Here is a 24,600-nt window from a genome sequence, read left to right as displayed (position 1 = left end):
TTCACTTAAAAAACAAAAAAACAGGAGCCTTTTTTTTAATTAAAAAACACAGGAACCTGATTGATTGAAACTCTTCACTTAAAATAAAAAAACAAAAAAAAAACACCGAAACCTGATTGGTTGAAATTGTTCACTTAAAAATTAAAAAAAAACACAGGAGTCTGCTTGTTTGAAACGTTTCACTTAAAAAACACAGGAGCCTGAATGGTCAAAGCTTTTCACTTTGAAAACACAGGAACCTGATTGGTTCACTTTAAAAACACAGGAACCTGATTGGTTACAACTGTCCTCTTTAAAAACCAACAGCTGATTGAAATTGCCTGAATTCATTTACAGTAATGCCAACAAGGATAATTAGAGGTTCTCTTGGTTAGAATTTTACAAAATACATTTCGAAACAATAAATGATTTGTTTTAGTTTTTGTACAACTCGCTGACCAATTTTTAATCACTTTGTATTGTTACAGTTTTTTGTACCAAAGGGAAGAGGATAAGTATAAAATACCAATACCATACATAAGAAAAGACCTCTATTGTGCCGTGAAGTATTGCGAGTTCTGGCATCGAGCAAAAGTAGTGGAAGTCAAGGGTAACGGTATTGCTGCGGTATGTTTTGCTCTTTAGATTCTGCATTTATTTCTTTGTAATAGTCATATTTTACCTTCAAAACCTAAGCCATTACAAATCTTGTTTAAGGGTATGGTGTAATTTTTTAACTAGGTACAAAAATATTTTGTGTACAACCATAGTTAAAGAAATTGAACTTTTAAATGGACATCAAGAAAGTGTAACAAGTTTTGTAAAAGACTTTGTACCTTGAAAAGGTTGACTCTACTATTTTTTATTTTTTTTTTGGGAGCGAGCTGGCGTAGTGGTTAGAGCGCGGGACTTCAGTCCCTGAGGTTCGATCCCCGCCAAGTCACCAATGGATTTTATCTAAGTGATAATGCCGCAACCCCTAGGTCTAACCTGAAGTAATGTGAAAAACAATCCCAGGCTCGTGCCTAGCGTCCTTAGGACAAAAAAAAAACTATTTTTTTTTCAAACCAACAAAATCACTATTTAAACCTAAGTTATGTTTTATAGAAAAAGCTAAGTGTTTGGCAAGGATTTTTCTAAAGGTTTCAAGTTTAACTAACTTAACTGAGGAATAAAGAGTCTAGGGCTGATGAAAATATATATAACAAATTACAAAATGGTTTTGGGATCTTTTATTTGCGTATTGTTAAGCCTCCGGACTCGATTTGTCTCAAATTAAACTATCTGAGCTCTATCACTTTAAAAAAAAAATCCATTTCTTAACATCTATTAGATGACATAGTGTTTTTAATACCTGTTTTTATACCTTACCTAGTTGGTCACTCGAACCTAAGCAGGTTTTTGGCCTCGCCAACAGCTTTTAAAGCAGCTAAAAATCTCAAAGAAAATATTTAATAGTGTAATATAAGTCTGGCAAAAACACCAGCGTAAAAAACTTTACATTTTTTATTAGAATTAATTTAGTTTAAGGAATTGCACGATTTCCACTCGTATATACAAAAATAGCACCTCTCACACTTTCAGATTGAGTACATTGACTACGGAACACCAGCCACCAAAGAGTGCTCACACCTTCGTTTCTTGACCAAAGACTTTGCACAACTACCGGCGCAAGCAATTTGCGGCAAGCTCATCGGTGTGAAGCCAAAGAATAATGAAACCAAATTTACAAGAAAAGTCAATGACGAGTTTTTGGATATGGTCACAAACAAAAGACTGATAGCACATGTGTACCAAGTCACTGAAAGGTTTCTTCACAAACAGGTAAATTGAATCTTTTTAAAGCATGACAAATCTGCTTGATGCAATACTTGTTTTATGTAGTATGGGGATTTTTAAGACTGGTAAGACTGATAAATTGCCTATCCCAAAGTGTGATAATAAACGCTTAAACACTTACATAAAGCACAGAATCTCCATTTTGAATCAGTGCTAACGCTATTTCAGTAGTGGGACTGCGGTGTGGCCTCGTCGCAGCCTTGTATTAGAGGACGCCATCGCGTGATTTTATCCTGCAATCACAGCAAATTACTGACGTTTAGTTTGTACATTAATATTAAAAACTTTAATACCTAGGCAAATCTAAACTAATGATTGTATTTTTTCAGACAAAAGTACAGTTCGAGATAATCCTCTTTGACACTGAAAATCCTAAAGGGGAAATAGTACTCAACGATCATCTGATAAGGACAGGGCTGGTCAGTCCCATCCCGCCTGAGGTGTGTAGTCTGTTTATAATTTAATTCCTAAGCTTGATATACAGTAGTCTCAACTAGGCAATCGGTTATTTGACCTGTGGTATCCAATCCTTATTTATGGCCAAATACCACAAACTGTGTGCTATTCTGTGTGGCAGACTGTACACTGCTGTAAAAAGTACTGTAACAGATGTTAAGCCAACTAGTTTCACTGTCCTGACCAACTCAGAGGGTTCAGACTCCTACTAATAAAAATCCTTTATTCAAACAGTACATTGATACATGAATTGTGTCAAGTCAACGATTAAACATATGTTTTATAAATTTGCAGCACTAATTAATTAAGAGCCATTTACAACTCTCTCCCTAACAACTACTGCAACAAACTGATAATATGAACTGCTGTACTTCAATTACTACCAGGCCCGGACTGGGACCATTTGGTGCCCTTAGCTATATGCAATGAAATGAAATGAAATGAAATGAAATGATTTATTGTCGTTAAAACTATGTACAAAGTTCATGACAATCGTCAAAATAAAAACAAAACAATCAAGATGGCTCTGGCAACTAAAATATCTAAAACTCTAAACCAAAGTACTCTTCATGTTTATACAGGCAAGCCTGGGTTAGAGTAGTTTTTATAGCATGTTTGAATTTTAAAACACACAGGTTTTTGATGGATGCAGGCAAGAAATTGTACATTTTAACACCTTGGTACTCAAAACTATTTTGAGTGGCTGTATACTTATGCCTTAGTGTAGACAGATTATCTTTTGATCTAGTACAGTAGTTGTGCACATCAGATATCTTTTCAAAGTGAGAAATGTTTTCTTTTACATATAACAAACTTGCCAAAACATACAAAGATGGAAATGTGAGAATGTTAAGACCCACAAAAAGGGGCTTACAATGTGTTCTTCTATTCACACTACAAATTAACCTCACCGCCTTCTTTTGTAAAGTAAAGAGCAACCTGTTAGCATAAAAACTGTTGGCCCACAGTGAGGTACCATAGGACAAATAGCTATGAATGTGGCCATAATATATACAAATAAGGACATCAACTGAAACAGTGGATCTAAGTGCTCTTATCATAAATATGCCTTTTACAATCTTAGAAGCTACAAAATCTACATGTGAAAACCACTTCAAGTTTGACTGCAAGTGAAAACCCAAAAACTTCAGAGTGTTTACATCATTACCATTACTGCTAAGACTAATAGTTAGGTCTTGAGTCTTATCAGCATTAAGACATAACTTGTTTGCATTACACCAGTCATTAATAACAGCAGATTTTGTATCCAATGTATCTGTAACGTCATTCAAAGAGTTACCCCGTACACACAAGGCCAAGTCATCAGCAAAAAGAAAGCTTTTTACAGATAAGTCATTAATATTACAAGGTAAGTCATTTATATACAGTATAAACAGGGTAGGGCCCAATATAGAGCCTTGGGGCACTCCGTGGGGCACTCGAACAGGGCTAGAATAAGTGCCGTTTAGATAGACTTTTTGCCATCTGTCACTTAGATAAGATTGAAAGAACTTAACCAAAACTGCATCAAGGTTATAGCAAGAAAGCTTATCCACAAGGAGATCATGAGCCACTGTGTCAAAGGCCTTAGACATGTCGTACGATCTAAACACTATACCACTTTTGGCCTCTAAACTTTGAAAGCAATTTGATATCAGTGCCTGGGTTGCTTGGACAGTGCTGTGTTTGGGCCTAAAGCCAAACTGACTACTTGCTAAAAGGTTACTATCCTCAAGATACTGAGAAAATCTACGATGTACGAGATGTTCCAAGACCTTCGACACTGCAGGGATAATAGATATAGGCCTATAGTTAGCAATAACATTTTTAGGCCCCTTTTTATGGACTGGTATAACCTTAGAAATCTTGAACTTGTTTGGGTAGCAACCTTGTGTTATACAGAGATTAAATAGGTATGTCAAAACTTCACTTATGTAACTAGAAGCTAACTTCAAGATGGGGACATTAATTCCGTAAATATCTAAACAAGAGCTATTGTTAAGACTGTTGATGGCTGCATACACCTCTTCTACAGTAAATAGTTCAAGCCTAAAAGCATTGTTGTCCTCAATAGTCGGAAGAACGTTGCAAGATGTCAAATTACTTAGATATTGCTCAGGACCATTAGAAGAGGCGGGAACATTACTTCTCAGGTTTTCAACACAGTCGACAAAGTAAGAGTTCAGTCCATCGGCAGTTAGGCAGTCAGGAATAGACAAAGGCTTACTGTTACAGTTGCTTAATTCATTAATGATTGACCAGGATGTTTTAGAAATATTACTAGAGTTTTGCAATAAACTGTTGTTATGGTCAAGTTTGGCTTTCTTGATTTCTTTGCGGTACTGCAACTTTAATGAGTTGTACTTAGTTTTAATTTCAGCAGTCCCTGCATTACAAAACAAAAAATATAGCCGGTCCAGCTCATTTTTCATTTTTACAAGTCCTTGATGATACCACCTTTTGTTAGGTTTGTTGTTAGAACCGACAGTTTTCAAAGGAATCGAACTATTTAAGGCCCACAACAGTTTGTCGAAAAACACTTTGAATTTAGCATTTAAGTCTAGGCTATGGTCATACAGTTCAAACCAATTCAACTGGCCAAGGTTAGATAAAAATGTTAAAGAATTCTGAGGATTTAATTTCCTAGTAACTTTTCTCGGTAAAGAAATTGGATTAGATTTAGAATATGACTCAATGTTCATTGACAGAAAGGCCGCATTATGATCTGAGACAGGAGTGTGTATAACTGAGGCTTCCCATCTATCTGGGTGTACTGAGGTCACAATATTGTCCAAGCAGGTACCTTTGTTTACACTTCCAGCTGCAACATTAGGCCTAGTGATTTCATTAATTGCAGTGTGAAGACCAAAACTAGATATTAGGTTTTTAAGTTCCCGGACTTCAATGCTGTCAGACAGGAAGTCTATGTTAAAATCACCTGTGCAAAAGAAGTCAAGTTTCACACCATGCATAGTTGAGAATACATCATGCAGTTTATCCAGAAATAAAGAAACATTACCTGAGGGTGGTCTGTAGAAGTTTACAATCACTGTTTTGTACTTAACGATGTACACCGCTGAGGCTTCAAACGTGAGTTCTTCCACTAATATACTCAAATTTAACTTATCGTAAATTATAAAGTCTAGGTTCTCTTTTACAAGTATAGCAGACCCACCATGTTTAGACATTGATCTAGCAAAAGAGGTTGCAACTAAGTAGCCTCTTAGGCTTAAGCTATTAATATCATTTTGCGAGACCCAGTGTTCAGTCAAACAAATCACATCCACACTACTGTCATACCCAAGCAATCGTAGATAATCTAGTTTGTTGGTAATAGATTGAATATTCCACAGGAGGATGTTTAATTTTTTAGCTGACCTAGATAGTGTTTTATTAGATGACTGGGGCAAGCAAATGTTAGAGGAGTTCCCAATCGCTTTGTTATGCGAAGAGAGTTGTGTGTCAGAGTTATCTGACACTTCAGACTCTACGTTAAATCTACAGAGTCGGGGGGAGTTTCTAAAAAATTTTCCTGGTGCTTAACAGTGCTTGTTGCTTTTTTAGCAAACCTGAAGGCATTTATATATGCCCCAGTAGGCCAGAACTCAGGCAAATATATTTTGTCCCACAAGTGAGCAGGAACCCCTACCTTAAATGTTCGATAGCCTGGGAATCTGTTCCTCATTTGTGTGACTTTATAATCACCACTAATTTCATCACTTATATATTTATTAACTGTGTCACAGTCAACGTCTGTAGCCAGCCTTGAGATAAATAAATACCTGTATTTGTTGACAGTTTTTAGTTTGTTGCTAGTATTGGCAGAACCTGTGATAGAATTTTCGTTATTAAAATGTTGTTTTCCAGAACTTTGTATTTGTTTGTACACCTTCTTAAGACCATTAGTGTTAACTGCACTTGTACTTGTTGTAGTTGGTAGGTTAGGGTTATGTTTATACGGTTTTGACAGTTCAGTTTGACGTTTTCCACCATTCCTCTTCACTGATGTTTTTTGTTTGGCAGGCGTAACAGTTTCGCTGTTTCGCTTGTCTACTACAGGAGCAGACGTCGCAGGAAAACTAGCAGAACTTTTGGCGGCAGACGACACGGGCAAAGTAGTCGAATTATTGACAGACTGATGACAACTACTAAGATTATAATTAGAATTGTCTTTATGATTGTGAATAATATTCTTTGAGTTGTCATTTGAAGATTTAGATGAGTCTATAAATTTTTCACTATTAGCAATCATTTTAGATTTATTTCTCAAAACACTTGCAAAAGTGTTACTATCTTTTAACATAAGATCACTGACAGCCTCTGCCTGATTAGACAAAGCAGTTTTTAACCTTACATTTTCTATTTTAATTTCGGAAATTTCTGCTTTAATTTCTGAGTTGTTTTGAGATAGTTCATTGATTTTTTATATCAAATATTCAATTTTCTCTGAACAAGGGCAGATATGGTTGACAATTGAGTTGGTGTCGTAAGCTACCGAATTGTCTGTGTTGTTACTCACGTTACTTTCAGCGACGGAGCATATATCACACTTCCAATCAATTTGAGAACAATTTCCCACAAAGTTTGATTTTGATAAACTGGTACAATTTAAATGAAACATATATTTACATTCACCACTACATTGGATTTTGTCAGATTTTAAATTAATGATTTTGTTACATGAGCCACATTTTAGTGACTTGTTTCTTGGCGGAGCCATCTTGATATGGTGCTATCTATACCGGTGGATTTTTAAAAATTAAGTGCTTGGAAACGAGTTTTTGCATTTTTTTGGCACTTATAGAAATTATAGAAACAAGTAGGTTTTATAGAAGGGTATTTACTTAGCCTATCGTATATTATTAAAATCAACTTTGTTATTTATTAAAATCCAAAATTCACGTTATATTCTAAAATATTTATTTAATTTTAAAATAATTTTTGGAAATTATTGTAGGCTTTAAATACTAAAGAACCGGTACCCTAAACATTCTATGGTATGACATGGAGGGAGTACCTACCTACAATTGTTGTCCGTTTAGATTGGCTCGGTGAAAAGATGGTGTTATAGATATCACTGAAAACAGTTAATGAAAACATCCTCCTCTGTTGGGGCTCAACTAAAGTTCATCCATTTTTATTCTAAAAATAACTACAGCAGTCTAATGGGAATGGAAGAGCTATGTATATAGTCAACGAAAATAAGAGAACATTTCATGTCTAATGGTATTTTTTGTTAACAGGAAAGTTTACCCCAAAAACTGGAGCCTGAGACTAACCCAATCTTAGAAAGTGATCCCAACATGTTATCCACAAGTAATATTCTATTCAGTGATGTATCCCCCGAAGAAAATGGCACACCACCTACCCTTCTGCCGAGTGGAAATGCGTCATTACCAGAAGACATCTCTTCAATAGCGAGTGGATCAACTTTACTTCCAGGAGATGACCCCTCGATAGCGCTTCTACCTAGCTCGGTAAATGTTTCTACAAAATGTCCAACTCTTTTCAAACGAATTGTCAAGTGTCTTTTAAAAAAACGCGACAAAAGTATAGATATTTTATCCCATCACTACTCCTTGGAATGTCCTAGTCAAAGCGAACCTGATAAAAACCCAAGTCCCGCTACGACTGAACCGATAGTACCTGAATCCAAGCAAAACGCTCAAGAATCTTCAGATTCAAGGGATATTAAAAGTATTTTGGCCAAAATAAAAGAGAGTCGGAAGGGAAATCCTTTTTTTGTGCCTAAGAAATCAAGCAGTGAGGGTTTAAATGGTACATGTTGCTCGGTTAATTCGCTTGAAACTTCTCCTCCGCCACATACCACTAATGGTTTAAGTAGTGAAACAGCTAACAGATCTGAGTCAGAAAATAGTATTCTAGAGAGTAAGTCTTCTGTTGGTTCAGTTTCTGAACTTCCTCTACGCAATGGTTTTACATCACACTCAAATCCTACAGAAGTAATTAAAGAGAAAGATTCACAAGTTGATGTATTAGCAATAATTAGACATGTTAGAGCAAAAAGAAGTAAGGCACAGTAATGGATCATAGGTTTAGGAAAGTTCTACGAAAGTAATCCTGTACAGTAGATCCCCTCTTCACCAATCCTAATGGGACTGGACCTAGTTCGGATAAAAAAAAGTCGGTTAAAACTGGCAATTCCTAAAAACTAAAAAAAATGAAGTGCACTTCAATTGGAGTTATATAATATAATCATTATTTTGAAGTTTTGCATGCATTATTTACACGATAAACTACACTAATCTCGATATAAAAGTCTTAAAAACCCCAAAACATGTTACGGTAAAATACTTTCAGTGAAATAAATTATAGTCGTATAGAGTCAATAAAAATTCTTATTTTAATACCTAATAACTTTATTTTAATTCTTATTTTAATATAATATTAGTTGTGCTTATTTAAGATAAAAATGCAGAATAACTTATTCTTAGTAACATCCTGTAGAGTTTAGCGTAATGTTTCCATCACCAAGTGTGGGAGCGGAAATGCGGGGATTAAGTGGCGGTTAAACCAAACTGCTCTCAAAATAGTCGGTTAAAACAAACTGTAATATTTTTCAAGCTAGTTTGGATAATTTGTTTATCGTTTGACGCAAGTTTGGTTAAGAAGGGGTCTACTGTAGAAATATTTGGAAGTATATGATATTAATTACATGACTTAAAGGCAAGAGAAATATTTTTTCAAACATTTTTTAAATTCTATGTAGACTGTTAATTCCTAATCAACTACTGAGTAAACATCCAATGTACATATTTAGATTAATGTGGACAAGTATCATTAAAAAACTAATACCTTTTGTTCAGGAGCAAATTTAAATTTTAGACTGATTGAAGGAATGTGTTTAATCGTTCTTCACACTCTGTACAAATTTAGCCTACTTCAAATTTTATTAACAAAACTAAAGTTGTTAATATTTTTGTTAAAATAGCATTTTTTACGTTGTTTATTAACATTAATTATGCTGCTATTAATATCAGCAAATAAGATCTTGTTGTGTTATTGTTCTCAAACTTTTTAATTCTCTTCATTAGTTTTACAACATAACATTTATAGTCGTTACATTAGTTTTTAAACACTTTTTTTGTTGAAGAACAGTTGTTAACGGTTTGGTTTGTTACACAACCTTAAAAGTAACAAATATGCTTTTAAGACAAAGTATTTTCTTTAAATGTCTTTGTTCCATGTATATTGTTTGGGAAAACTTGTGTTTTATCAATACAGTTTTATTCACACTAAACATATAGTATATTGTAAAATGTATTCTTGTGTTAAATAAATTGAAACTTTGTACTTTTTGTCTTATTTGTATAGTTTTTCTTTATACAAAGCACATGTTTTCCCTTATAATGTATATGGAATTACCTTGGCATGCACTAACTTACATCAGTGATGAATTTATGAAGCTATTCTTTACATTGCTTGACAAAATTTTAACTCTTGGTGATAAGATGAAGCTTATTTTTGGACATAACCATGTGCTTTGTTGAGAAAAATTATTATCCATTTCTCTCTCATTTATCTAAGTTAATTTTCTAGTGAGATTTTTCCACTATATATTTTTATTTTTTGTTTGGGGTTATAATAGATGCACTACCAAGTTAAATATAGTATGTCCTTCTGACCCTCTTTTGTTAATAGTTAACAACTATAAATAATAATAAACTTCTCTCATATTAAACAAATAATTGTGGATTTTAATTTTATATTTTAAAGACGAAACTAAAACCATACGTCACTTGATTTAAAGAATTACTTAATAATATAGACAAATAGAATAAATATAGACCGCCAGCAGTGCTGCGGTTAGCATAGGTTCTGGCGCCAAACGCTAGGCGAGGAGCGCAGGAGCCGTATACTTCCAGCAGACGCTGCAGCGGTGTGCGCTGTAACTACATGGCACTCCTAGCGGTGGGCGCCGGAACCTTCCCTTGACAGTCTATATTTATTCTATTTGTCTATGATAATACTATATTGAATAAGTCACCTTGAGTTTTTAGGTACAATCAATGTTAAGTTTTATCCACACAAAAATGGAAAAAAGTTTTTTATCATACTGTCCGGAAAACAGCTGTTTTTAGTGCTCTAAATAGTCTGCAAAATCATCATTTTTGGGTAACTTCAAATAGGGAACAGAACAAACATATGGTAAATTTGTTCAGTTCGCTAACCTAAAAATTGTATTAGTCATTATGGACGAAAACACAAGACACATTGGAAAAGTCCAATTTAATAATAGTAACACAAAAATATATTATGGAAACGCTGCTAATCACACAATATTTAAAAGTTATGTTTGTAAACAGGAGAAATGTAAACAACGATGACGACTTTGTTTAACCTCAAATTATGTGTTCTAATTTTGTAAAGATTAAAATGTTATTTCCACAGTATGGTGAAAATAGTTGCTCATCGAACATGGAGCGAAAGTGTCTTTTTGGTAATTGTCTTAATTGTATTCCCAAACACGATTGCGTACCAAAAAGAGCCTCTTTCGCTCCTTGTGATGAAAATTACTATTATATTTGCTTAATTTTCCAAACACAGTATACCCCTAAATTCGCCTCAGATAAACAAATATTTTCATTTTCATCCATTCACCTCACTCAGTACAGCAAACCTTAATTAATAAGAACATTACTAAATCCAGACAGCAGTTTATAGTATTTTCATGAAGCTAAGTCAGGAGAGTTCCGTTGAAAAAGGCAGTTTTGCCGGGTAGAATGGTGTAAGTAGCGTATATCCCTGTGTGAGTGTAGTGGTTCCAACAGGGAAAGGGCTAAGGTACCAATGTACTTAGTTTGATGGTAATTAGTTTATGTTATTTAAGAAATGATTACAGACATTGTGATAAAAAATGTCCGTAATAATCTCTCAAATACATAATCATGTTGTTACTACGGTGTGTATTACCTTTGACTATTGATACAACCAGACATTCCATTCTCATGTTAAATTTGTCACTAGATTTTTAATAAAAACCGCCGTAGTTGATGTGAGATTGTGCTGATATAAATTACTAAATTCTATCAAATACGAACTAATAGAATGACTTATTGTGAGCTATAGCAACTGTTATGACCCATTAACTTGGCCAGAAACAAAAGATAAGGTGTATAATAGAATTTCGGCTCACACAACTACATATTCTTTTTAATACAAAAATTGTTGACAGTTGGTCCACATAGATGGGATGTCTCCTTCAATATCCAATAGTTAATGGTATTATATTTGATACATTTTGCTATTCAGATATTTTAAAACATCCGTATTTTATTTGTTTTTACACAACACTATTCAATCAGTTTCTGTGAAAGGTGTCTTGTTATTTAAGTTACATACGATTCTAAAACGGTCCTGAAATAGTCCTGCTTTACTTCATACTTAAATAATCTAGACAACTTAAACAAAGTACGGATTATTGAGAGGTTGCTGTACCCAAAAACCAAATTTAAAAATCACATCTCAACATGTCTCGCCCAATCCACAGGGCTTTTGCTAAATTAAATCGTTTTTTTACACATGAACTTATTTTACATGAATCTAGATTGATGACCAGCTGAAGTTTGTGTTGGAATCCTTACTCCAAAATTACTCCCCTCCTCATCGGATCTCCTCTATCCCCTCTCTTCCATATAAGGTAAACACTTTTAGTTGTACAATTTTTAGTTTTAGATCTTTGACTGATGATTTAAGTAGACATCCTGTTTCCTTGTTATAACTTTAGTCAGTTTTAGTATAAATATGAACAGTTGAATTGAGTGACCGATGGAGTGATGTCAGAACTGATTTCTGAGGAATATGACAACTTTTTTCTGTCACATCAACTCTCAACAAAACTAGGGGTAAAGTTCCGTAGAGAACCTGCAATATATTATTGGTTTAAATATATCGATTATATATGGTTTGATATTATAATTGCCTTGATTTTAATTTTTTAATATACAAGTAAAATCATTGATAAAGTTGTTTCTTTTTATCCTTGGTTTCATCCTAAATTTGTACAATTAAAAATTACAGTCCTATACAGTTTCTAACCCTATGTGGTAAACCATATCAACAAGTTTTGGTTATTGTTTGTTTTGTTAACGTTCTTAAAATATATTTTGTTATTGAATATTGATTATTGATTGAATAACTTATTCATAAGTTAGTTTTGTTTATTAAACATTTAAAAAAATGTGAATAGATCATAACTCAATTTGATGTTTACAATGGAAAGACATTTTGAAGGGATATATCGAATTGAATTATAAATGCTTTTAACCGATGGCGATAATATATCATAGGTTCTCTGCAAAACTGAACCCTCAAAAAGTAAGGAAATATTATTTTGACGTAGCATACACCTTAAGTAGTTCATTCAACTGTGTTTAATTTGAATAAAAGATGGGCTACATCTGGCCCATAAAGATGGGATGTCTACTTAAATATTAATACATCAATTCTGGGTTATTATAGTTGATTTGCTTAGGTGGCTTAGATTAAATTGTTTGCCTGTTATTTTGTGGGTTGGACAACATTTGTACTCTGGTTATTGCATGCCATTCAATAAAATGGTTAAGAAAAATAATATTAGATTGTAGTAGATCACCCGATTGTTCTCTGTAGTAATGCTAAAGGTTAGCAATAAAAGACAATTGTATTTATTACCTAGCCGAGTTGAAACACTAATTTAAATGGTACTTCTTAACTTTCTGAATATCTAATCAGAAATCATACTTCTTCTTCCCTGTCCCAATATTTTATCTGAAACTCTACTTCCAGGGTGTCTTCAGTTCACGGAAAAGTTGCTGATTTTACTATCGGGCCACGAAAAACCGAGCCTAACTAAAATAAAGTTCCTCGAATCTATAATTTATTTTTCAGCTTGCTGCAGACAATGATTGAATTCATAATGCAGAATCACAGAGCCAACATATTTTGGGAGCAGGCAACCAGTTCAAATCGTTCAACACAATAGTTATTTGTGCAACTAGTGAGAAAAGTGAGCAATTGACTCACTCGAGAGAAATCCTTACTCACGAGCCGTAGGCGAGTGAGGAATGGTTTCTCGAGTGAGGCAATTGTACTTTGAACTCGAGTTGCACATTATACTTTTCCTACAGTTACCATAAAACAAATAAATTGGTGAAGAAACATAACCTATTTTTACACAGAGCTGAACTTTTAATATAACATGAACGTGAAGTGACAAATACAACAGTACAGCAGCTGACCAGCTGATTTACAGCCAGTGCTGCCAACGTATTTCGCGCGCATACGACGTTGCCTGCATGTTACACGCTCACTATTTCGTGCATTCACGTTGCAAATCTGGAGTGAGACAAAGTAATTAGAGTGAGACAATGTTAACATTGTCTCACTGATGAGCAAATTGGCCACTTTGCTTTCTCAAATCAGTGAGAGAACATGTACATTGTTAGGTAACTGTAGGAAAAATATTGTATGCCCGACTATCTCATGTTAAAGTCACTGAATAATATTGCCTTGTCAGTAACAAAGATTGAGCATGTTTAAGTCTCTCCCCCCATAAAGCCACTGAAATTTATTTTGACCAACTGGTAGATCCACTGTACTAATTCTTACCTAAAATAAAAAATTCTACTCCTTACCTGAATGAATATCTAGTATGAAATTCTACTTCTTGGTAGCCTGAACATAAAATCCGAATGAAAGGCTACTTCTTACCTGTCCGAATATCCGATGACAATACTACCTGATATTCTACTTACCAGTTGGAATATCCAATCTAAACACATCCTGAAAGTCTATTTCTTTCAAGTCCAAATATCGAGTTTAACAACTTCAAATTCTACAGTTTTCCTTCCTGAACGTACAATGTTTTAAACTACTGGAAATTCTACTTCTAGCTACATATCCATCTGCGGTAATGATAAATCTACTACAACTAATTTAATAGGCTTTTCTTGCCCTAATTTGCTATTAAAATCTATCCAATATTCAGCATCACATTGTTGGCTTCATTACTTAATTACTCTAAATTTATTGTGGATTTAACATTGTTCCAGAATATACCAGAGAAAAAAATTACTACAAGGCCTCCTCCGGGATTCAAGGTAAACTCCCATTTCTCTTTTGCCCCTTTTGTGTGTTCTCTGCTACTTGAATGAGAAAAATGTTTGTGTCTTACTGACTTAGGTTTGATATAACACAAACACTTTGAGCGATGTGATTTTGTTTCCTGCACAGTTTCCATTTTTGCAATGTTTGAGAGACACAATACTTTGCAGTTTGCAATGTTTCAATTTAACCTCTTTATGCTGTACAATTTCTGTAATTTCTTCTTGCTATGAGATGCATGGAATCATTATTATTATTGGTTGCATGTTTAGGCTACAAAAGGTAATTCGCTTGCAAAATTAAATTTTATCCTTCGCAAAATGAATTGCCTTGGTAAGTTTAGTAACCTTTTACAACACTCTAATACAATTTATCAGATTTATTTTTTACTAAATTGTGTAATAATTTTTAACAATATTTTTACAATTTTAAAATTAGTAGTGATTTTGTTGGGCTCATGCTATTATACCTCTCTTTGGGAAATATGTTTTTTTATGTATTTTAGTAAATCTATTAGTGGATTGCTATTGTGCATGCTTGTTCTGCAGGTTAGCATTGGGATTGATACTACAAATATTGGTAATATTTTAGTGTTATGTGTGGATTTCTAATAAGAGTGTATGCACAAAGGTGAATCCTTATAAAACTGTTCACTGTTGTATTTGTGCATTACATTCAGTACTTTAAAGCTTAGCCACCCATTTGCTGAATTTAAAAACTTACTTTGCATGTGTGAAAATATAGACATCAAAGGGCTGGTTTAGGGTCTTGTACAATCCATCTTCTATAAACATTTTTTAACTTAATATTTTACGATACAGATGTGTATTGTATCCCAGCCTTGGAAGTATAACGGTAAATGTCGCTAACCCTTTATGTCCACGGGGCTATTTAGTGATAGGTACATTAATTCCTATTTTACAAATGTTTCCCCTAAAACTAACATAAAAGCCTAAAAACAATTTTTTTGTAAACACTTAGTAAAGATAAGAAAAAATTAATTCGAGATGCAAAATCCACTACCAATCCAAATGGGTCTCCCCCAGCAAGCCCTTTAATAAATAGGTGAACTCATAAGTTCAATGTCGGACATGACCGATACGGGATTGAAACTTTTAAACTTTTGTCCTGGACAACAATAATTGGTCAAACCTATGGTCTACTGCACAGGGGAGCAAGCTGGTCTAGTGGTAGAGCGCAAGGCTTCGGTATTCTTGGTGTTGGGTTCAAATCCTGCCAATCACCGATGGATTTTATCCATGAGATAATGGCCGCAATCCTCTATGTCCAGTCTGAAGTAATGTGTAAGAACGATCTCAAGCGAAGAGAGCTAAGGGGAAATAGTAAAAAGTTGTCTACTGCACAAGCAACAGTAACCAACCAAAAACCTTGTGCATCAATAATATAGCTTTCAGAAGATTTTTACCAACTATGCTCGCATTTGTTGGAGTTAGAAGTTTTGTTACTCTTACGTCCCCGTGTACTCAACTACTCAATTATTGGTCCATATTAAAAAACAGAAATTTGCATTAATCATGCCACAATATCGTTATAGTTAAAACAAAAAGAACAATACAAATCATTGGAAATTCCTCTAATATCAAATAATAGCTATTTTAATAATAACCGAACCCATAAGCAACACATTCACTTACTGTAGCAACCTGTCTACAAGTTTTTTTTGTTTACTCTTGAACTTGCTCAAGTCTACCTCCAACTGAAGGGAGGGAAGAAGTAAAATAGAGGTTAGTGACCTTTGCAATATTACAAGTGAAAAATGGGGATTTTTTACACTCACACAATCACATCAGGTAAGCAAAAATTACTCCGTAAAATGCTGCATAGTTTGGACATCAGATTTTACTAATTTAGAAAGTTGTTAACAATGGAGAAAGATTCCTGGAGTTGTACAAATACTATATCAGCTATTAAAGCTTAAAAGGTTCAATTCAAGTAGTTGTAATGCTTTAGAGTTAAACAAATGTAACAGAAGATGGGTTATAAGCGATTTTAAACAGGTTTGATAAAGAGAACTATATTTAACACCTATTGACTTAGATAGTAAATATTAATCAATTTAGTTGAATATTCTTTGAAACAAAATTACACACTCAAAAATAGTAAATAATGTTTTTTGTTGTAGCCTCTTCCTGGTACATGTCAAAAAGAAGAGCCTCAGAATATTGATATGCCATCGGTCACGGCTTCGTCTACTGACACTAGCCAAGACCAGTCCTCCACCATCATACAAGTGCACAACTACTACAGTTATTCCTATCCTTCCACGTTGGGATTGCCAGCTGCTTACAATCAGCCACCACCGAACCCTTCCAATTTACCTTATGCAGGTCATCCGCTTTACCAATCAAATTCCCATATTTTGCCGTACAACCAACGTATCCCTTCAACCAATCTTTACCCACAGTATCAACCTGTTCTGCCACAACAACCCTTACCTCTTACTTCTTATTTTGTACCAAATCAGATGGCATTTCAACCTTTAACTTACTTTGTGAATCAACCTGTCCGGCCTAGTTACCAGAATTTCCCTTCTAGTGCTAGCATTTGCCCACATTCTTCACCTTTCCCTACCTCTTCTTATCCCACGTCTAGTCCAGTCAACCCCAGTTCTTCGCCGATTGGCTCATCAGGACGTTCATCCTACTCTGGTGTTCCCGCTCCAACCACTGTTTCTGATTGGGTAAATAATCTGCCACCAGTGTTAACCAATGCCTCTATGACCAAAGATGAGACTATTCTTCAACCAGTAACTCCACAACCGCCATCTAAAAGTGAGGTAAGATATTACAAATTAAATAGTAACAAAAGTTTTTAAATTATCTTGTGTGTATCTGCGCCTGTTGCATTATTTGGTTTTTTTTAAGGGATTGGACCAAACATTGGTCTTGTTAGTAACCTAACGTCAACTTTTTGTTAGGTAGCATCATTAATTGATAGTCCAATGAAAAATTGGACAAATTGGTACCTGGGTTCAGTTATAATCTTGCTTGGAAATCAAATCAAACAAGGGACCTTCAGATTTGAAGGCTAGTACTAAAACCACCCAGCAAGATAAGTTGTGTAGTGTGGCGTTACCTCTTGATTTTTAACATACTATTGGGAATATTTTCCTATACGGATTAGTTGAACACCAGACTAATGACGTTTCAGGATCTGAAATCTAACTTCTCATCCAAGTGGGAAAGACCAAGGCAAGGTTAGTGCTCTAACTGGAAAACACAATAGCACAAGTTAGCAGTGTTGGGTTGTTGTGTGTTTTTAGCACATTCAAATGAAATAAAAACCTAGATTGGTGCTGTTATGATCGAGTGTTGATTTCCAGTGATAGTTCACCTTTACTGTTTTTGTTTTGCCACTTTTCCCTTAACAACTGCATTTTTCCCATTCAAACGAGTTGTTGTATTATGGTATTGTGTCTACACTGTGCAACGCAGAATTGCGGGTTATGATGATGTCTTTATGACCGCAGGGACATGTAAAGATATTGCCACTATCATGGGTAGGACAACAATACCAAATTGTAATACTTAATGTTTAAGGTTTCATCAAAGATGTACGTTACATATATTTTTTTTATATAAGAAAAGGATTAAAAAATTATATCTAAGATATCTTATTTGTGTCTAGTAACTCCTTCCACTTCAAATCTCAATTTGCAATAGACCCATATCAAAATGAGTTTTACAAATCAAATTGTCTTCCATTATAAAAGCCTAATAGCAAATGAAAAGTGTGAAAATGTTTCATGGTAATAAATTCTATAACTATGTTTTTAGTGAGATTGAAATCTGTTGCTTCTGTACTTGTGTTGATTTCAGGTTCCCATCGTTAATGACATCCCTCGGCCTGCTACACCCCTGACTCCAGCTTCTGCAGAAGTCGCTAACATCTGCAAACACAGCAGACCCACTTCTTCTGCATCTCAAGCCTCTGAGAAATATACCAAATTCAGCCCTCTTCACAAAACCAACTCTGAAGATAGAATACCATTTAAAAGTTCTATTGAAAACATTCAAAAAGAGGAAGAAAAAATGTCAATTAAAAGTTTGAATAATAACACACTAAAAGAGGAAGGAAAAATGTCATTTAAAAGTTTGAACAACAATGCACAAAAAGAGGAAGATGAAATGTCATTTAAAAGTTTGATTGATAACGCACATAAAGAGATGGTCAAGCTAATGTCCAGATCCACTCCCTTGGAATCCAAACTCGAATCTCCTCAACATGAGATCATTTTGGATAATGAGGTGCAAGAAGCTTTCTCACTTCGTCCAAGCAGCCTTGAGCAGTTGTCTACGTGCGGCAGCCTTGTTAAGTCAGTGTATTCTCCTTCTTCGAAAGATGACTCGAGTGACGACTATGCTAGTGCTCCTGAAGAACTCGAAGAAGTCAATCACCCACTGGCTAGCTTAGTTTTGAATAGTCATCCAGTCTTGACTGAGCAAGAATCAACTTTGACTGAGCAAGAATCAATTTTGACTGAAGAAGAGTCAACTTTGACTGAACAGAATCCAACGACTGAGGAGCAACTGTTTCTGTATGAGCAACATCCATTGACTACGGAACTCCCAGTCTCCTCTGAACGATTATTGAATGAACAAAATGCATTACTTACTGAAGAGCAATCAGTATTTCCCAAGCAGAATCCAGTTGAGAAATGTGAACCTTGTGATGACAGTTTTTGGGACAATCTTGATATAGATGATACGCCACTTACCGAAGCTCATCTTCCCTTTTATGATATTGAAGAACAGTTACAACTAATACTGGATAGAATAAACACACCTACAGATGAGTCTGGCATAAAGATTGAGTGCCCTGAAGTATTAGAAAGCGTGAATGAACCAAGGAATGTGTCAGTTATGGAGTTTGAGTGCCCTGAAATAATAGAAAGTGTAAATGAACCAACAAATGAGTCAGTTATGGAGTTTGAAAACCCTAAAGTATTAGAAAGTATGAATCAACCACTAAATGTGTCAGTTAATGTGAAAAACGAGAGCCCTATAAAATTAGATAGTACGAACACCCCACCAAAAGAGTCCGTTTTGGATAATGAAACCTCTAAAAGGTCGCCCTTGTTAAAGATCAGCCAAATTCCGATGAACTGGAAGGATGCTTTTGACCCGGATGCTTTAAGCATCTCAAGAAAGTAAGTTTACCGCAATTTTTTACTACTTTTATGCTATTTTTTTTAGAGAAAACAATTGGTCAATCTTAAAAAAAATTCGTAGGCCTTGATGAAAACACAAAGTATAGATCATGTCAATTAGAGTAATGAACAAGATTTGAACGCACACAAGAACCGTAAGTCTACTACTGTGGTTTTTGTTATTTGTATTTTGTACAGGTCCCTACAAATAATTTCTGTTGGATTTAGCATCAAGTGGATCCCCAATGTTGTTTAAAGATTTTCCCCATTCCCTCTCACACACCAACCTAATTGACACAATCTATAACCTTGAAAAAAGTCAAATTCCTTGTGGTTTTCCTACCAAATAAATTACTACTCTTTGGTGGTTCTATATTCGAACAATTACTTTGGTTTTCTTGTAAGGATGTAATTATTTTTGTCTTCATGGTAAACCCTCCTATGGGACTGTAATTCTGTAAATTGTCTTTGACTTTTTGTATTTGTCAGTTATTCATATTAGAAATACTTTATTCCTACCACAATCAACAACGGCATAGCTAGTCTAGTGGTTAGAGCACTAAATTCATGTCTCGGAGGCTCTAATTCAAATCCTTCCAAACAACATTGATTTATCTATATGATAATGAAGTGGTCCTGTTGCATGGAGCCCGCTTATCTAAAAAAAGAGAGATTTAATCTCTCAGGTAGGTTTTAGAACTCCTTACACTAAAAGCCATATTGAAAAATCATTAAATTAAATTTGGCATATTATGTAAAAAAATGTGTTCTCTCTTGAAATTGCCAATACAATGTATGATAAAACAAACTGCTATTAAATGCAACCCAAAATGCACTCTGAGTTTCTTAAAACTGTGTATCGTCTTGTTACTCCATTATGATCCGTGAGTGTATGTCCCTGAATAATCCATAGAAAACAATTAACATAAACTTGGTTGTTTTTTCAGAGTTGATAACAACAACGTACAAAAAAAACCACCTCCAGAGAAGTTTGGAGTAAGAAAAGTTCCCGTTCAGATAATAGGTAAGTTTTCAAATTGTTCTGAAAATTGTGACCGTTTTATTTTGTGTGGTATGTTTTGTTATAAATGTCTTTATATGTTTTGTGGTGAGAACCTAATGTAATGTGATGTTTGAAAAGTGTTGTCTACTTTGTGTTTTGTGAAACGTACAACTGTACAAACTACAATATGTTGTGTTTGTTTCCCAGGAATTGAGAATAAACCGTTCCATCTGCTCTTCGTAGACAAAAAGCCAGCAATCGTGGCCTTGGAGTTCCTAAGTCAGTTTGTACAGGGCAGACCTCACACAAATGTGAAAGTGCTCGAATTGGACGAGTCTATAAAATTCTTCACCATAAATCAAACAAGTCATCCTGAAATACTCGCTGAATTGAACAAGTAAGTTGAAGAAAACTAATGAAATGTCAAGTAAAAGTTAATGATCGAATAGAAATGGCAAGTAAACCTCAACTTGAAAAAACTACATGTGACATTTTTGCCATACTACCCTAAACTAACCCACCAATAAATACTCCTACCGTAGCAAACCTACAGACCAATGAATTTTAATTTCTGATTGGATTTTAACTAAAATATTTCCATTAACAAGTCATTATTATTCCCCAGTCAAAATGCCATTAGATTTAATGAGTGCTTATGTTTGTTGCTAAAGGGAAAAGTAAAGTGTTTAATAAAAAAAATGTTAATATTATAGGATGAAATAATAAATGTGCCGAATCTAATCATCATACATAAAAGGAAAAACTACACTTTTCTTTTCTTTTTCTCCATAAGAATGACATGGGAATTTTAAAATAGTAGTTTTTTTTTTAATTTTCTTCCTAACCTTTAATATTGAACAACAAGGTTTCTTAATTATATGTTTCGAAGCTATGCACGATGACCATAATAACAATTTGGCATTTCCATGTTTAAATTTCAAAACCCCATAACAATAAGTTTAAGTTTATCCTGCCTTACAGCTTTAAGTCATATTTAATAAAAATACCCTCACCGCAGCAAACCTGCAGACTAAGCGAATTTTCATTTATCTGGCTGGATTTCTACTAAAGTATTCCCTGAAAATTGTCAGATTTATTTCCTATTTAAATAACATTAATTTAAGTAAAAAAATTTAAGTAAAAATTAATTTTTACCCCATAAACCCCTGTTTCAATAGTCTGATCATGCTGGTTTGCAAACTCCAGAGTACCATATTTCATCTAAATTGGATCATTTTTGCTTGAGTTATCGTGCTAACGGACATACACACACACATATATATATATTTCCCCTTAAATGGAATAAGCTATTACCAAATATATATAAATTTGAACGGAGGGTGTTTTTGGTCTCTGGGGACATCAAAACGAAAAAGTAAATCAGTCCTGGGTCTAGGTCTTACCATTAGACCTGTGGTAATAGCTTATTCCATTTATGGGATTTCGCAAAACTGTTCAAATCTGTTTATGTTCCCATCAAGTTGAGGAGTTATAATCATAACTTCTCTGAGAGGTTATGTTTACCGTTTTTAACCACGCGCTGGAATTGAAATATTAGACTACTTGACTATTAAATTTTGTAATTTATCTTAAGAATTAAAATTTGAAAAATTAGAAATGTTGACTGTTAAAATAGAGGTAACATGATTTGTAAGTTTAGTAAAATTAAATGTAAAAAAATTCCCACTTTTTATTTAACATGTTCTGTTTTTAGGTTATGAATTTCTATGTTATATTTCTGTGCAAAAACAAAGTTCATTCAGAAATGATTTGATTTGCTAAACATGTATCTTTGATAATTATTTATGTTTATGAAATACCTGAGTACCTAAGTATTCTAGTTATAATCAGCATGTGTCCGGAAATATTCATTAGTACAGTAGTACGTAATGAAATCCCATTTGATTAAGCTGGCATAAAACAGCTGTTTTCAGGACTAAATCCATGTGTGGGAAAGGCCGTTAAATTAGAGTAGTGTGGCAAAAATATTTTATAGTACTACAGTAGGCCTACATTATTTGGTGTTTGAAATTCTCATCGCATTTCATTTGAATTTGCTTTTTTCAGACTTGACGGATTTTTTGGAGAAGTTGAAAGGAAGGCTATTCTAAAAATGAATAAAGTACTCGTATTGAATTTAGCTGACATTCCAAAATGTTTGGGAGTTTTAAACAAGAGGAATGAGCCTCTTTTTCGTGATATCAAGGTAATTATGAATTAAAGCTAAGATAGTAAATAAGTATAATTAAAACCCTAGAGCATAATACTTCCCTTAATCAGAGTGTTCATAGCTCTCTGGTATATCCAACCAGGAAAGTACCCAATATTTCAGTTGGGTCCGGAGCGTCTCCATTAAATTGTATTATGTGTTCCTATTTTTTGTAACTTACAGTATTGTAAATTTGTTTACTTTAATCCAAGGATATTATAAATCATCTAAACAACGCTATGTTTTTCTGCTAATTAGTGTAACTGTAAACGTTCAATTCCAAATGAACTTTTCAGTGTATCATGTTTAATTAACTTTTCTAACCTTGGTAATTGTAGTAGAATAATTTAATTAATAGAGATTACTTTTTATCTTAATAAATGTATTTTTTTTCTAGAAAAACGGTCATCTGAGCCAAAAATCTCGTTTTATTCCGCACATGATCTAAAAATCCTGTTTTGTGACAAAAATCCTGCATACAGAAACACTGACAGCTAAGCACTCTTAAATATATAACTCTAATCAAATCTCAATCAAAATATAGCTTTAATCAAATTGTTGAATATCCGTCATTTTGGCTAGGCGAGAGATATTTACCTTGGGTACGTGTCATTGTATTTTTCTTGACAAACCCTTCAAAATGAGGGTCACTCAATAGGGATTGCTATTTAAAAAAATAAGTCACCCCTACCATCAACCCTGTTGGGGGGTTGAAAACTATTTTTGATGTTAAAGATTGCAGAACCTTTGTTTATAATCAGTGTCATAAACATATAATATATATATATATATATATATATATATATATATATATATATATATATATCTATTTCGGTTTTAAAAATGCAGCTTTGTTTCCATACTTAATTTGCACCCTGTATATTGCAGTTATAGTGTTGTGTTTGGAAATATTTTTCCTGAGATTTTTTAGTGAAACAGCCGGTCTAGGAGCCATTCTATCAGTGTCTATGATACATTTATTTGCAAATGCTAAGATTATTTTAAATTTGACCGCCCTATACAGAAAGACTGTATTGTTTTTTGGGGTTCAAGCAGTCCCATGCCATCTTGTATTTGAGCTTGCAAGATTTCAGTGTGCCCTTAACCAATGTGTGTGTGTGTGTCCAAGGCCACACTAAAAAAAACAGGCCGTAATGCTCGCCAAGCATGACGGCACGATAGAAGACAGCTATGACGTATAAGTGCTTATTTATTTATTTTCCAATGAAAGATTAAAACAAGCAGCTGATCACAAACGGCAAAATTACATCATTGCCGTCTTCTATCGTGACGTCATGCTGGACGAGCATTACGGCCTGTTTTTATAGTGTGGCCTTGGTGTGTCTCACTTATATGTGGGTTAGATAAGACTACTGTAGCTATTGTAGCCCCTTCCTAGACTAGTCTTGGTCTTAGGCTCCCAAATTCCAAATTTGTTTCGTGATTCTAAATAGATTTAACATTCATTTGCATAAGTATGGTCCTGAATATTCCTGTAATAAAAGTTTTGCAATTATCAAATATTCCTGTTTCTTGTGTTTTTTTTTTTTCAGTGTATCAACATGTGATGTTATAGTTTGTTGTTGTAGATAATATTCCAAATGTTGTGACGATGTGTGTTTGTTTCAGAGACTGATTGACGAATGTTCAAAGCTTTGATCAACCTTTCTCTCACAAGGCAACGTACTCAAAGTTAGTTTTAGGTCAAAAACTTATAACTTATCATATTTTATACTTCAGTACCCTTCTTGTTGTAAATTTGTAGTACAGTAGAACTCAAATTATACAAACTTTAAATATCCGAATTGTTTATAGAAAGAATGAAAAAACCATAAAAGC

At 34.1% G+C, this 24,600-nt stretch overlaps 1 protein-coding gene across 3 annotated transcripts in view; it reads left to right on the top strand.

Moving 5' to 3' along the window:
• The window catches only part of LOC128991457 (uncharacterized), a 46,270-nt gene that overhangs the window by 18,497 nt on the left and 3,173 nt on the right, over window positions 1-24,600 (top strand). For 2 of the 3 annotated variants that reach the window (XM_054414356.1, XM_054414355.1), the window contains 11 exons: window positions 468-606; window positions 1,564-1,803; window positions 2,148-2,258; window positions 7,518-7,751; window positions 14,328-14,375; window positions 16,523-17,176; window positions 18,219-19,549; window positions 20,497-20,573; window positions 20,760-20,949; window positions 22,620-22,758; window positions 24,391-24,464. In XM_054414356.1, the coding sequence (XP_054270331.1) occupies window positions 468-606; window positions 1,564-1,803; window positions 2,148-2,258; window positions 7,518-7,751; window positions 14,328-14,375; window positions 16,523-17,176; window positions 18,219-19,549; window positions 20,497-20,573; window positions 20,760-20,949; window positions 22,620-22,758; window positions 24,391-24,420 (3,193 nt within the window). In that variant the 3' untranslated portion in view covers window positions 24,421-24,464. The remainder of the gene's footprint in view (window positions 1-467; window positions 607-1,563; window positions 1,804-2,147; window positions 2,259-7,517; window positions 7,752-14,327; window positions 14,376-16,522; window positions 17,177-18,218; window positions 19,550-20,496; window positions 20,574-20,759; window positions 20,950-22,619; window positions 22,759-24,390; window positions 24,465-24,600) is intronic. The other variant, XR_008490652.1, reaches the window with a different exon arrangement.

This window comes from Macrosteles quadrilineatus, unplaced genomic scaffold (genome assembly GCF_028750875.1).
Source record: "Macrosteles quadrilineatus isolate MER2022 unplaced genomic scaffold, UCM_ALF_1.0 Scaffold_4__1_contigs__length_99947679, whole genome shotgun sequence".
Classification (NCBI taxonomy): Eukaryota; Metazoa; Arthropoda; class Insecta; order Hemiptera; family Cicadellidae; genus Macrosteles; species Macrosteles quadrilineatus.
The sequence above is the reverse complement of the archived record's forward strand: the minus strand, read 5'-3'. Positions and strand labels throughout refer to the sequence as shown.